General features: G+C 41.1%; 1 protein-coding gene across 12 annotated transcripts in view; it reads right to left on the bottom strand.

Annotated features, from left to right (window-relative positions):
* PPP4R1 (protein phosphatase 4 regulatory subunit 1) overlaps positions 1-13,219 on the bottom strand; it is a 65,523-nt gene that overhangs the window by 8,917 nt on the left and 43,387 nt on the right. For all 12 annotated transcript variants that reach the window (XM_048289246.1, XM_048289254.1, XM_048289249.1 and 9 more), the window contains 3 exons: positions 12,615-12,745; positions 10,968-11,488; positions 3,708-3,883 (listed from right to left, as the gene is read on the bottom strand). In XM_048289246.1, coding sequence (XP_048145203.1) covers positions 3,708-3,883; positions 10,968-11,488; positions 12,615-12,745 — 828 coding nt within the window. The remainder of the gene's footprint in view (positions 1-3,707; positions 3,884-10,967; positions 11,489-12,614; positions 12,746-13,219) is intronic.

The raw sequence follows: 13,219 nt of genomic DNA, 5'->3' as shown, positions 1-13,219 counted from the left end.
GATTTGTGCTAGAAAAAGGTCAAAACAAAGCCACCCTCACACTGAAGAGTAGAACCTGATGAGACTCATGCTGTTGCACCCTTCCTAGAGATGATTATTCTATAATCTTCTCTATGCATAAGCTTCACCTTATAAAACTGAGTCCTACTTGGCCACAGCTGCTGAAAACAGTCATCACTCCTCTCAGCAGTCCTATTAAAATAATTTTTAGCAATCATTCTAGCACCCTGGCTACACATCTGGGCCTTGAGGATAAGGGCTGAGACTCTGTTTGAGAACAGTGGCAGAGGTGAGATGGGCTGCAATAAACTGTGCTGCTGGGGGGATGCAGCACCGAGACTTTCGTTACAAGTGGAGCTCCCCAAATACAATGGATTTTGCATAACAAACCATGAATTTCAAGCAGTATGCTCTGAATATATAAAAAGTAGATCAGGCTGCAGTGTGGTGGAACAGGACAAAGGCATTTTTGCTAGATTTGAGCCAAGGTATCTATATATTAACATATGCTGCAGGGTGAGCTCTCACGGTCAACACAAGCAAGGAGAACATGCCTACTTCCACCAGCTGTTCAGATTGTTTTGACAACGAGAATTTTCCAGCAAACTACAAACTTCTTCCAAAAAAAGCCTCCAGGATACAATCTGGCTTGCTTGGTCTGACTTCAGACAGTTGCTTTTTCCTCCTCCATGAGCTGCTTTCATATAAGCACCGGGCTGTAATTTTAGCTGCTCAGGTATAATTACAGGTGATAAAGAACAGGCAGAACTGTGAGGCAACTGCATATCTCTGGCACAGCAGTCCATGTCACCTGTCAGGCTTAGAAGCAGCAGCAAGAAGGTATTAAAGAGCCAAAGAAAGAACAGATTTGGCAAGCAAGTCCCTAACTAAGTGTGTCCAGCAGCATACAGCTCCAACTATAAAACCTTCGGAGGCTCTGAAAACTCTCTCTGCAGGATTTTTAGTTTGACAGTCAATTCATCCTTCACTCTTTTTTAGCCTTTTGTTTGGTTTTTTCCTCCCTGAAAGAGAGATTATTTTCAGCACTGCCAGAGTCACCAGCTTTGACCTCCTGCAAATCAAGCAATTATGAGGCAGCCAGTACACCCTAGCCATGGTGCTCTCCTTGAGTTGCCAGTCTGCATGGGACCACAGGTTAGTCATGCATTGTTACAATAAAAAGGAAAGGATTACCTGCGACCCCTTTTCCAAAAGCCAAAGCCTAAAAAAATCATACTTTACGGATTGAACCAAGTCAAACAATGGAATATAATGGAGGGCGTCACAGATGGGAACATTTTTACCCAGCCACTTTTAAAGTCAAATATGCATTCCAGAGAGGAAGAGCTTCAGTACAGAATAATGACAGCCATCAGTCAGTATTTAGGTTATGCAGTATCTCTATCCCTGAAGATGTAGTTCCATCTGTAGTTCTTCCATGTACACACCAAACTGAGCATTGCAGAGAGCCAGGACATGAAAATTCAGCAGAGTTTAGCCTAAAAGCTTGTGTACCAAATGCAAAATCTTTGTCATGGCCTTACAGATCTTGAAGGTGAAGCTTCCCTCGGCTGTGTAACAAGAGCTCCGGGGCTGTGCTCCAAAGATCTCTGCTCTGTGTCAAGGGCTGCACACCAGGACAAGCAGTGCTGGTGTTTCCTGACAGGGCAGCTGGCCCAAACAAAGAAGGGGCCAGTGTCAGGGGTCCATCTCCTCCTGGCATCCATCCTATTCTTAGAGAGAGGTACTTGTGCCAGACAGGAGTGGGAAGGTTTTAGCCCAGTTTCCTTTCTCCTTCTACCTCCAAATAAAAAGACTCCCATGCCCATCCTCTTATCAAACCTGAAACCTAAAGAAAATAAAAACAGTCCCTCTTGAGAAAACAAACAGCTACCCGCAACAAACAAGCTTCATCATGTCCCAAAATCTTACTGGTTCACTCTATTACACCACTTATTTTCATTTGAATAGAGAATCTCTCTTTAATATGCAGCATTAACTCCTTCACGAGCCAATACAGCTGCCAAAGGACAAGCCAACTGTGGTTTTTAGTGGTACGTGTCCAGAACTGTGCAGGCTACATTCAAACATAAAATGCTGGAGCTTGATTTCTCTCAAGTGTCCAGTACCCTACTGCCACACTGCTATGCTGAGACTTAAAAAACCCAAGCAAAGACAAAAAGAAAAAAATCATCTCAACAACAAAACCCCCACTTAACTAAAAAACCTGAACAATCACCTGAGAAAATCAGAGGTCTCTTCACTGCTAAGGGCAACACTCTACTTGCTCAACAGATCACAGCTTGATTCCCAGCATTCTAGGTCACCTCTATAATATCTGCTCACTTGTAAAATAAGGCCTTGATTCAGTGCCAGTAACAAACACAGAACTGACAGATTAGGAGCATCCTTTCAAAGCATAAAACCAAAACATGCAAAATCAACATATACCAGCAATATGACTGGTTCTTAAACTTTCTCTCAGCACTATGCTCTGTACACAGAAACATAAAATGCAGGACAGGTCCGTCTGAACAAACACCCTCACCACCCCCAAAATTCTTAAGAACAGAAGATAAATGTACACTGTCATTTTAGGTTAGCATTAGAAAGATGTGACTACAACAGATCCTATGATTAAAAAAGCATACTGAGCCTGACATAAAGGAATTGGGGGCAGGCTGGTGTTTTTGAAACAAACCACATTTCTAGAGTTAAATTATGGCTGTGTATAATCAGCAGTATCCAAGTAAATGTCACATTCCTGAACTCCTCGTATGTTTTTGGTCTAGATGGTAGTCCAACAGCTTAGACAGAAAGTTAATTAAATGTCATCAAGAAACACTGCTCTAATTCAAGAAGGATGAAAATGTTTGCACTGAACTGATATTAACTGCTAGACATTTCAAAGACGTTTGTCAAAATTTCATCTGGAAAACACCATTTCAGCAGTATGATTCAACAAATCACTTCTCTGGTTTTATGGAGCCTGTTTTTGAACCATTGCTTTCTGCAACAGCAACAGCATTTAATACCACCACAGCTTGTAGCATTCTATGCAGTGAATGTAGTGGGTTTGGCCTGCCACACAGCAAAGAACAGAAAAGAGTACCAAATGCCACAACTATGGCTGGGCAGGGAGTGGGGAGGGAGGGGAGCTAAAGAAGTAAGTGCAAAAAACTTCAAGATGTTACTGATTGCTAGAATAACTTCCAGCAGACCACAGAACATCTCGATTGCAGGTCCTGAACTTCTCTGATGCAGACTAGTGAACTACTATAAATCAATTCAACAGGGAGCAAAGGGAACAATGTACTTCATTCTCCAGGTTCAGGGAGGGGCACTGGAGAAAAAGATTCACTTATTGTCAGCAGGGGTCTGTTTTAAGCAAGGCAATTTCACGGTAATAAACTGTGGTAGCATTAAAACATCTGCAAATTCAACAGTCACAATGGAGATTTTAACAGAAACAGTTTCAAGAATTTACATGGACAAGCACAGAACTGGCAAAAACAAAGGCACTCAACACAAATAATTTTATTTTAGTAGCTAGCACTTCAATACCATCCAACAAAAGGGAATGCCACACCAGCCGAAAGTAGAAAGCATTTGGCTGCAATCCTCACATCAATGCAAATTACAGCTCTGCTACTGGAGCCCTGGAAATCCTAATGGAAAAAAAATTAAGTACAAAACTCGCTTCTTACCTCAACAGTGTCACCAATTAAAGGCACAATATCACCCAATATAGGTTTAAAACTTTGTTGGTCATTGATGGTTAGTTCAGTCTGTGAATCTGTTCCCTTGCCAACATTGGCCATTGTCTCTTCTTGAGGATCCAAACTGGATGCTCTGAGTGCAGCAGACAACACCTCCACTTGTGCTGCAGTACATGAAAGAGAAACATGAGAGACTAAACTGCAACAAAACTTTTAGACAGTGACTAATTAACTGAAAGATGGCGGAGGAACTGCAGAAGAGGTACAAAACAGATCATTAGCTGTTGGTAAATCCCAAACGAGGGACAATTAAAGTGCTAGATTAACACCCCACTCTTTTCCTAGGGTACTCAACCAAACCCCAGTCCAGTGAAATTCATCCTTAAAGCTAAAATAAACAAAGCCCAAAACCCAGGAGGAATAAGGAGACTGCGGGTTATGGCAGGATTGGTTCTTTAAGAATTTTAGTAAATATTAATGGTGCAAATAGATTTTTTGGAGCAGAACAGCCCACGAATATTAACTTACAGACTGGGCCATTTGTGGGAGGTGGAACTAAGAGAAAGATGGACAAAGTAATTCAAATAAAGATTGAGAACAGGTTTAGTAACACACAAAGGATTTCAGTTCTGAGATGTTGTTCCTCCCTCTAAATATGTTCATTAAATTCTTATATTTATTAGCAACTCTAAAGCAAGATCTGTATAGAAAGATGCCAGACCCAATACTTCAGCCTTCTTGGATCCTCAAAACAAGAAGGTTGTAATGTTTGATGTTCTCTTATTCATCTAAAGAAGGCATTAGCACTTCATACTGCTATCCACTCTTTTGGAAAACATCCAGCAGTTCTGAGGCTGCTCTGCTTTGCATCCCTCTGTTTACTGCCAATTAGAAAAAGTTTTGTTGAGCAATGTTCCCTGGATATAGCCTGACCTGAGATCAGGCATCAGAGATAATCTCAGCTGCAAGTGACACAGAATTCAGTACAGATTAATCTATCCTTCCACTCTCCTCCTCCACTTCTTTCCAAGAAGGTAAGGAGGAATAATCTCCTCACTCATTAAATTTACCCAGCCATCCAGAAGATCTGTTCCTCATAGATTTTGTCTTTTCCAAGGTTTCTTAAATGTTCACTGTGAAATTACACAACAAACCATATGCTTGTTTTTAATCCCATACTGCCATACTAAGCTACGGAATTCTGAACTTCTCCCTCTAGCTTTCTGCATATGGTTGTTAACAAGAACTAAACAAAGTTGGACCCCTTTTATAGATAGAAAAAACAGATATGAAATATTACAAGAACCAAAAATTGTTAACTCAGCAAAATCTTAGATTAAAACCTTAGCAAAATCTAGCAAAAACCAGAAAACACACCATGGGTTCACTGGTTTGTCAGTAGAGTCCGATGAGCAGGAATAAAGACAATTCTTTACAACATGCAATGCTATCTCTCTGTGTCAAATTTCTGATACAATAACTAAAGAGAATAAAAAAGATCAAGGTTAATAAATTTCCCCAAAACTTAAATATTAAATAAATCATCCCCAAAACCAGGCAAAATAGGTGGCTATGCTAGGGCAAGAAATGCCTGCCTTTATTTTCATTTAGAGAAATCAAACGAGAAAATGAAAAAGAATTATATTCTGCTGCACATTAAAGAGACCTTTTTCTTGAAGACCTCTTCCATGAAGGACAGCTTCATGAAAAATGTGCACTCCTCTCACCTTCACTTAAAACTCAGTAAAGTTTGCCCTGACTCAGTAAACACATACTGCTTCAACACTGTTTATGTATTTACTGAAAAATCCACACAGAGCTCCAAAGATTACTTCTAGTAACAAGAGTATCTTCAGTGGTTAAGTGTGAATCTTCCAAGACATAGTCCCCACCCCATGCCCCACTGTCAGCCTGCACACCTGGACCATCTGTGTTTAGGGGCTTAACATGATGGAGACAACACCTATCCTCATTTCCTCTATCTGCCCTAGAAGAAACATGACAAAAATGTGCATTTCCTCAGCTTCTTGTCAATCCTACACCCTCAAGAAGTGAGGGTGAAGGACAAGAGAAACCAAACTCCCAAGGATTTGACTGATTGGCAAGTGCCTTCTTTCAGTGCTTACTCATGACTTCAGTGCTGCCGTTCACTGAAAGGTGAATGACCTGAAGTCCATAAACATCCTAAGGTCCTAGCTAAAAGAAGAGCCAAGCATTGCTGCTGCTCCTCATCTCTCACAAAGATGTCCTACTGACATGGGACAGGCAATGGTTTCCAGAAAATCATTTCAAATTCAAGTAAAGGCTCCCCTTTCATGATTGACAGAGAAATGCTTCAGAGCTCTTAGGAAGCAAGGTATGGATAGGAAACCAGAAGGGCATCTGCTGGCTAACCAGCTTTCACAACTACCATCATGAAAAACTGGAGCTTAAAGGTCCGTCTTGCACATAGCACAGAACTCAGGTACTGTGTTCCTCAGATAAAGTCAATGTCCACTGGATCTTAGACCACTAATTAACTCTTTCTTCAACTTTTGCTTCAGGTTGAGATGTATTTTTGAACAAGAAACTATTTACTCTTGGCCACTGTACCTGCATCCTAAAATAACTGGTACAATCTATAAATTCTAAACCACATTTTATCTGGTCTTACTGAATTTCCTGGTTCTCAGGAGTTTCTGTCCTTTCAATAAGCCTTATGGTTGTTTTCTGTTTCTCCTGATGTTTCACTAAAAGACACTGATGTTTCTCTTGGGTTTTCCCCCTCTTTTTCCTTTCTTTTTTTCTAAAGGATCTGCCTTCCGTACCCTCACTTCTTACTCAAGAGGCAAAAGGTATGGGCTGCATTAATGGGTACAGAGATTAAGTAACTGAAACATAAAAACAGAGTTTCTTCTCCACTAACTCCACATCTACTGTTCCATTAACACTATTTTAGACTTATATTGCAGGCTGTGCCAGTAACCTAACTTACAAACATAGTTCTTATAAGGGAATGGGATCAATTGACCCCACATTTGGGCTGGTTTATCCCTATTAGGTCCCCTTCCGGCAAAGCAGCTTGTAACTGGCATAAGCCACAGTTAGCCTCAGTAACCTGCAAGTCAGGCTTCCTCTATTCCCCCAAATACTATTAAGGAAAGCTGACCTTACAGGATTTAACCCTATGCAGAACGTAAGGAAATAAAGCCAGTTGAAGAAAGTGTCCATGGAAAGAAAAATAAATAAAAACATCTGAGGAAAAAAAAAACAAACTCTGAAGGAAGTGAAGACAGCAGTAGCCTCAGGGAACTGGAAAAACGTGACCTGAATAAAGACCCTGTGATAATTTTAAAAAAGCTGCCATGCTTCAGAGGAATGTGCAGCTTCCCATCTCCCAGTCTGAGACCTTCCAATGTCTGGCCAGTGGATTAGAAAGGTCCTTTTAACAGGGATTACAACACCAGTGCTTAACTTTGCATAGCTAGCCAGCAGTTTGCCTGTGAGAAGACCGGCTGTCTTTATCTCGGTTGCTGACTGCTCAACCACCTATTACTCAGATTTATCACTCTGGCAAAAAGCTAGTTCTGGAAGGAAAGCCCCAAGGTAAAGAGTGAGATCCAGGTAAAGCAGTTCATCCTATTTTGAGAATGAGACTAGGGAAAAAATATTCTACGATGGTTACTCATTACTGTTAAAGAATTGTATTTGCTGGAGACCTCATCAGTCTCCATGCCTTGAAGCAAGGATATAAGGCTTGAAACAGAAACTGCTCTAATGAGGTACACTGCAGAAACTCCCAAACAAACCAATACCACCTGCCCTCCCCCCAAGAAAAAGCCCAACACAAAACACCAAACCAAAACCACATAACCATGACCAGTGTGCATGTAAACAGCAACCCCACAGTGCTTGGCATCCAAGACATCTGGAAGATGGGGATATGCACTGAACATGCTGTACTCTGGGCTGCATGACCTGGTGATGCCTTTCCTTTGACTCTTCCCATTGGCATGGTACACTGAGGGACTCCTCAGATAAAAATTGAGTTATTCTGTTCTCAATACTTCTGCTATAATGATGCAAGCAGGTGAGGGGAGAAGCAACTCACACAAAACAGAAGGGTGAAGTGAGACATGTGAAGTAGAGGAATGCCAAACCCAGAAAGGAAGAGAAATGAAAATAAAAAAGGAAATAGGAGGGGAAATACATGTGGAAGGGAGGGGATAGGGGTACAAAGGTATAGCAGCTGCTACGGATGAACATAAAGCACAAAGCAGAGGGTGTAGTGGGAGGAAGGAACGACAACAACAACAACCACCACACCAAAAAAACCCCAACAAAACCATACTTTTCTGACTTAGAAAGAATCATCTCTGGCTGAACTTCAGCACCAAATCTGCACATCTGCCTTAGCTGTCAGGGACTGGCTCTGAAACCAACTAGCAAAATGGAAATCATCCATCTCTTCTGACTGAACAGTGAAGAACAGCACCTTATTACCATCACTAGATATTCTGCAGAGTCAAATAATAAAAATTCAGTGTGATCTTAAGAAACTTCCAAAACCCTGTGCCATTATGGTTCCACACAACAGGAATTCATTTTCTTCTTCTCGTAAGTTAACAAAATATTTTCAAAAAAAGAAAAAACTAAACAACCAAAAACCCATGTCAAGGGAAGGCTGCTGAATTTGCAGTCAAGCATGGAGAGAGCAAGGTACAGCCAGAGTAAAGGTCATCTGAACAACTTAATCTTATTGACACATGCAAAACATCACACACCACAGTCTCATTCCCAAACCACGCTTCATCACTCCATCTTGTCATGCCTTCAGGATGCTTGGCCAATTTGCTACAGAAGCCAGAAGATGTGTACCTATGGAAGCTCTCCAGCATGGCAGGCCTCCACTTACCCACCACAAAGAGCACAGCATCTTCCACTCCCATCCCTTGGCTGGGAATGCAGCAATAAAGACAGGAGCACAGCATGGAAGCAGGAGTCCAGGACTTAGGTGCCAGCAAGCCAATGAAGAAAATAAGTGCAAGAAAAAGATCACAGGGATTTAAAAAGAAATAAAGAGAGGAAAAAAAACCTCCTAGCTTGCTCAGTCATTGCTGTCAAAGCAGAGCCTACTCACAGTACAGGAGTCAAAACCATAATGGCCAGCTTCGCAGAGAGGGGGAAGTGCAGGGAGGGAAAGACCCTATGGATCACTTGGGACCAGGGCTGTTTGGCATACAGTTGCAAGCCATGTATACTGGAGACAAAATTATCTGTGAAATGAAGTAGTGTCATAAAATTTCTATGAAAACAAATTAAGATAAGCTTTTGACTGAATATTTATACCATCAGTTTGCAACAATAGTTTTAGATGGGATTGCCATGAGCAAAGAGGCAGTCAGGGCTCTGGTATTCTGGATCACCCCCAGAGCAAGCCTACCTTTTGTCACAATTTAGGAAGTGTAAGGTTCAAAACACAGGCATTAAGTCAGCTACTCAGAGACTAAAGTCTGGATGCCTACCACTTCTACGTGTGCCACAGTGCTTGAGACAAGCACGCAAAATTAATACTATTTGCACTTTGTGCAAAATTAAATTTGCAATGTTACTAAATTGAAACAGGCATGTTGTTAAATTCCAGCTTCTCAAGTATTTAGACTGAATAATGAGAGCACAGGCAAGAGGAAAAAGAGTAGAAGATTTAGGAGGAGTGCTTTATGGGGCTTCACTACACAGCCTCAACCAAGTCACAGGTACTGCACAGAATACAAAGGTGACTGAGTAATCAAGACCACCCACTGCCACCTTTAATTAGAATAACTGGCATTGCTAACCATAATTCAAATCTTTCCTCTAAGTGGGGGAACCCATGGTGTTGACAACCTAGTAAAAGTTTCTTCTACTGAAATGTACAAATATTGGTCAACAACTGCACAGAAAACCTCCTGACATCCAGTCAAGAGAACTACAAACAAACAAACAAACAGAATTCCAAAAACCTGCTCTGAAATAAGACATGAACACACATGATAAACAACCCCATAACACAGGACAACTCTGGATGTACAACTACATGCTTACATAAATCACTGTAATCTGTGTGTTAAGGTATGTTCTGTAACTACAGACAGAACAGTTTTACAAAGTAAACCTGAACAGCAGTGCAAGCTTTTGCAGCTGGCTTCAGAGACGGGTTATGTGAAGACTGAAGTCATGAGCAAGGGTGATGTTTCTTTCTTACCTCTTTCCTTAGTGCCCAAAGCACTCCTAAAGCAGCAAAGTTTTGTCTGCTGACTCCACAATTGATTAAATAAAAGTACAAAATGGATTTAAGTAAAATTATGAGCATATCAACCTACTAACAATAAAAAAAAGCTGAAAGCATATCAGTTTACTCTAAAATGTTTTTCCCCAACTTGCCTCTTCTTTTCCTCCTACTTTTTCTAGTATAGAGGCATACTTTCCCCCCTAGAGATTCTACAGCTCTAAAATAATATGGCTTCTTCCTTAGTGGTACCTCGAGACTTTTTGACTGTGACACTCAAGCTTGATGGGCCTTAGAATTTATTCAGCACATGAATACAAAGAAAAACCTATTTCCAGTAAGTATGTGTAGAGCCATGTCCTTTTAGCACAGGAGGTGTCTCTGAACTGCTGCTCCACCACCCTGTCACACTTATGAAACCCTTCTCCCGTCTTCAAGAGCTTTTAAAATGGCAGAATGTGTGTTCACTTCAAGAACTCAGCTTGGATCAATTATCAGCCTCATCCAACAAACTTGTCAAATTAAAGCTGTCAACATGTGACTACAATAACAAAGCCCTTGCAGAAAAAAATGGAGACTATTTAATCCAAAATCAAATGGATAATGCATAAAAAGAAAACCATTATTCACACTGATAATTAAAAAAAAACCCTCTTAATCTGCCTTATTTTGCATGTGCGCTAATTAGAAATAAACTTGCTTATCAACAGCTTATGCCTTTGAACTATCTATTTAATTATAATGTCAAAACAGGCAGTCAGAACTTTATACTTCAACTGCATGTGCATTCAGTTTATAAAAGGAATCATACTCCTTTTAAACATCTTTACACAAATGCAAATTCCCTTTTTGTTCACCATCAATTTTCCTCAATCTCTTTGAGGACCAGGAGAAAACAGTACTTCTGACTTTTACAACAACTAAGAGGTTAAAGCCCAAATTGCTGAAGCAACATATGTGTATCTCCAAACACTAAAAATGCTTCAGTATCTTTACCATACCTTTAACATCTGGATCATCTATATGGGGTTCCAAATTTTCTATCATTTCTTCTAATTCTTTCCTTGTTGCCATAGGAATGCTTGGAGACACTGGCATAGTGAGTTCCTGAATTTCTCTATCGAGTTTTATATCAGAAGTCTGCTGAAGCTCAAAGTCAATATCTATTTCAGGAAGTGGAGTCCTCCAGAAATGGAAAGAGTTGTATAATTCCTGCTCTGAAAGAGAGGTTTCCTGTGAATTCAGCCCAGCCTCCTGAAGATCTGTTGTACAGCAATGAGAACTCTGCTCATTCTCATCCGCCATTTCCCCACAAGATTCTGAAGGCAAAGTGCAATGAAAGGATGACTCAGTCTGGAAATCACTTTCCCTCTTGGAGTTATTTGACACTGTATTTTGATCTTCCATGACATTTTCAAGTTTTGTTGCAAAATCATCACTATCATCACTATATGAAGCCAGATTCTCTGTCCTGTTGGGCTCTTCATCTGTTGTGACATCTTCTGTGGTCCTGACTTGTTCACTGTTGAGTGCCAAAGCAAATGGACGTTTAAAAACCAAAATAAACTTGTTACGCTCTTGAAAATTCACACACATGCTATCAGCTTGTTATTTATCAAAGTAAATTTACTTACAACATAACAAAACAGAAATCATAGAATCACAGAAGGGTCAAGGTTGGAAGGGACCTCTAGAAGCCACCTGGGCCAACCTCCTTGTTCCAACAGGGACACGCAAAACCAGCTGCTCAGTACTTGTGTCCAGACAGGTTTTGAGTATTTCAGAGGATGGATACTCCACAGTCCTCACAGACAACCTTTGCCAGTCATCCTCACAGTGAGAAAAAAAAGGCTTTTGATGTTCAGAGGGGACCTCCTGTGTTTCAGCTTGTGGCCATTAACTCTTGTCCTGTCAGTGGGCATTACTGAAAAGAGGCCAGCCCCAGCCTCTTTACACTCTCCCCTCAGGTATTTATGAACACTGTTAAGACCCTCCTGAGCCCTGTCCTCCAGGCTGAAGTCCCAGCTCTCTCAGACTCTCCTCACAGGAGAGATGCTCTAGTCTGTCAGTTTGTGGCCCTTCACTGGACTCTTTCCAATGTGTCCGCATCTCCCTCTGGATGGCAGCATGACCCCGTGGGTGAATCAGCCACTCCTCCCTGTCTTGTGTTATCAGCAGACCTGCTGAGGCTACCACCTGCTCCACCATTCAGATCACTATTGAGAATGTTAAACAGGACTGGTCCCAATATTGATGCTTCGTGTACACAACCAGTTACTAACCTTCAACTACACGCCGCTGACCAGCACCCGTGGGCCCAGCCAGACAGGCAGCCCTCAGTCCACCTCACCATCTCCTCATCCAGCCCAAACTTCAGCAGCTTCTCCACAAGGATCTTACAGGAGACCATGTCAAAAGCCTCCATGAAATCCAGGTACATGGTATACACTGTCTATCCCTTGTCTATCAAGTCAGTCATCTCACCACAGAATATATATCCTAATTCTGGTCTATGAACATGAGAAGATCCAGATCTTTCCATTTACCAAATATTCAATTTATCCAGGAAAGTTAAGTTTTCCAAACCTGCAGCTCACGCAGAAGAAGAACAAGGAGGCAAAAATAACTTGTAGATTTAGCAAATTTACCTGTTTTCCTGTGCAGAACCACAATCTTCTGGGTTTTTACCATCTTCTTCTTTAAAGTACTGGCCACTGCTAGATGGATTAGCAAAAGTTGATATGAAAGGCCCCAGAGACTGAAAAGCTGCTTGGCGAACCTAGTGGAAAGGGTCCAAGGTGAAAAAAAAATTTTATATATAAATCTGGCTGTCCTGTAAAACATAAAATGCCTGCTACTAGGAAATGAAAGGGTCATAAGCCCACTAAGGAAATCAAGAGCAGAGGCTCTTGTCTGGAAAGAATCAGCCAGCTGTATACATAAGAGTGCCAAGTTTAAAAAAAAAAGTTACAAGAAATGACAAAGCAGGGTGAAACCAGTTACATCACAGATAACCAAACTGACAGGCCTATTCCCCACAACCAAAAGAGGAAGAACCTGTCCAAATAATAGAAGCAGGTAAATTTGAGAGCTCAGCTGAGAATTTTAACAACCTGAAAGGAAAGAAATCATGTACAGTGAACAGACATTTCATTTCCAGAAATTTGACTGATAAGCATTGTATTTCTTTCCCTTTCCTATCTGGCTATGCTGTGCATTTGCTCCTCCTTCCTCCTACTATTTGTTCTCCTCA

The sequence above is a fragment of the Corvus hawaiiensis genome, chromosome 30 (genome assembly GCF_020740725.1).
Source record: "Corvus hawaiiensis isolate bCorHaw1 chromosome 30, bCorHaw1.pri.cur, whole genome shotgun sequence".
Lineage (NCBI taxonomy): Eukaryota > Metazoa > Chordata > Aves > Passeriformes > Corvidae > Corvus > Corvus hawaiiensis.
This window is presented reverse-complemented; position numbering and strand designations above follow the sequence as displayed.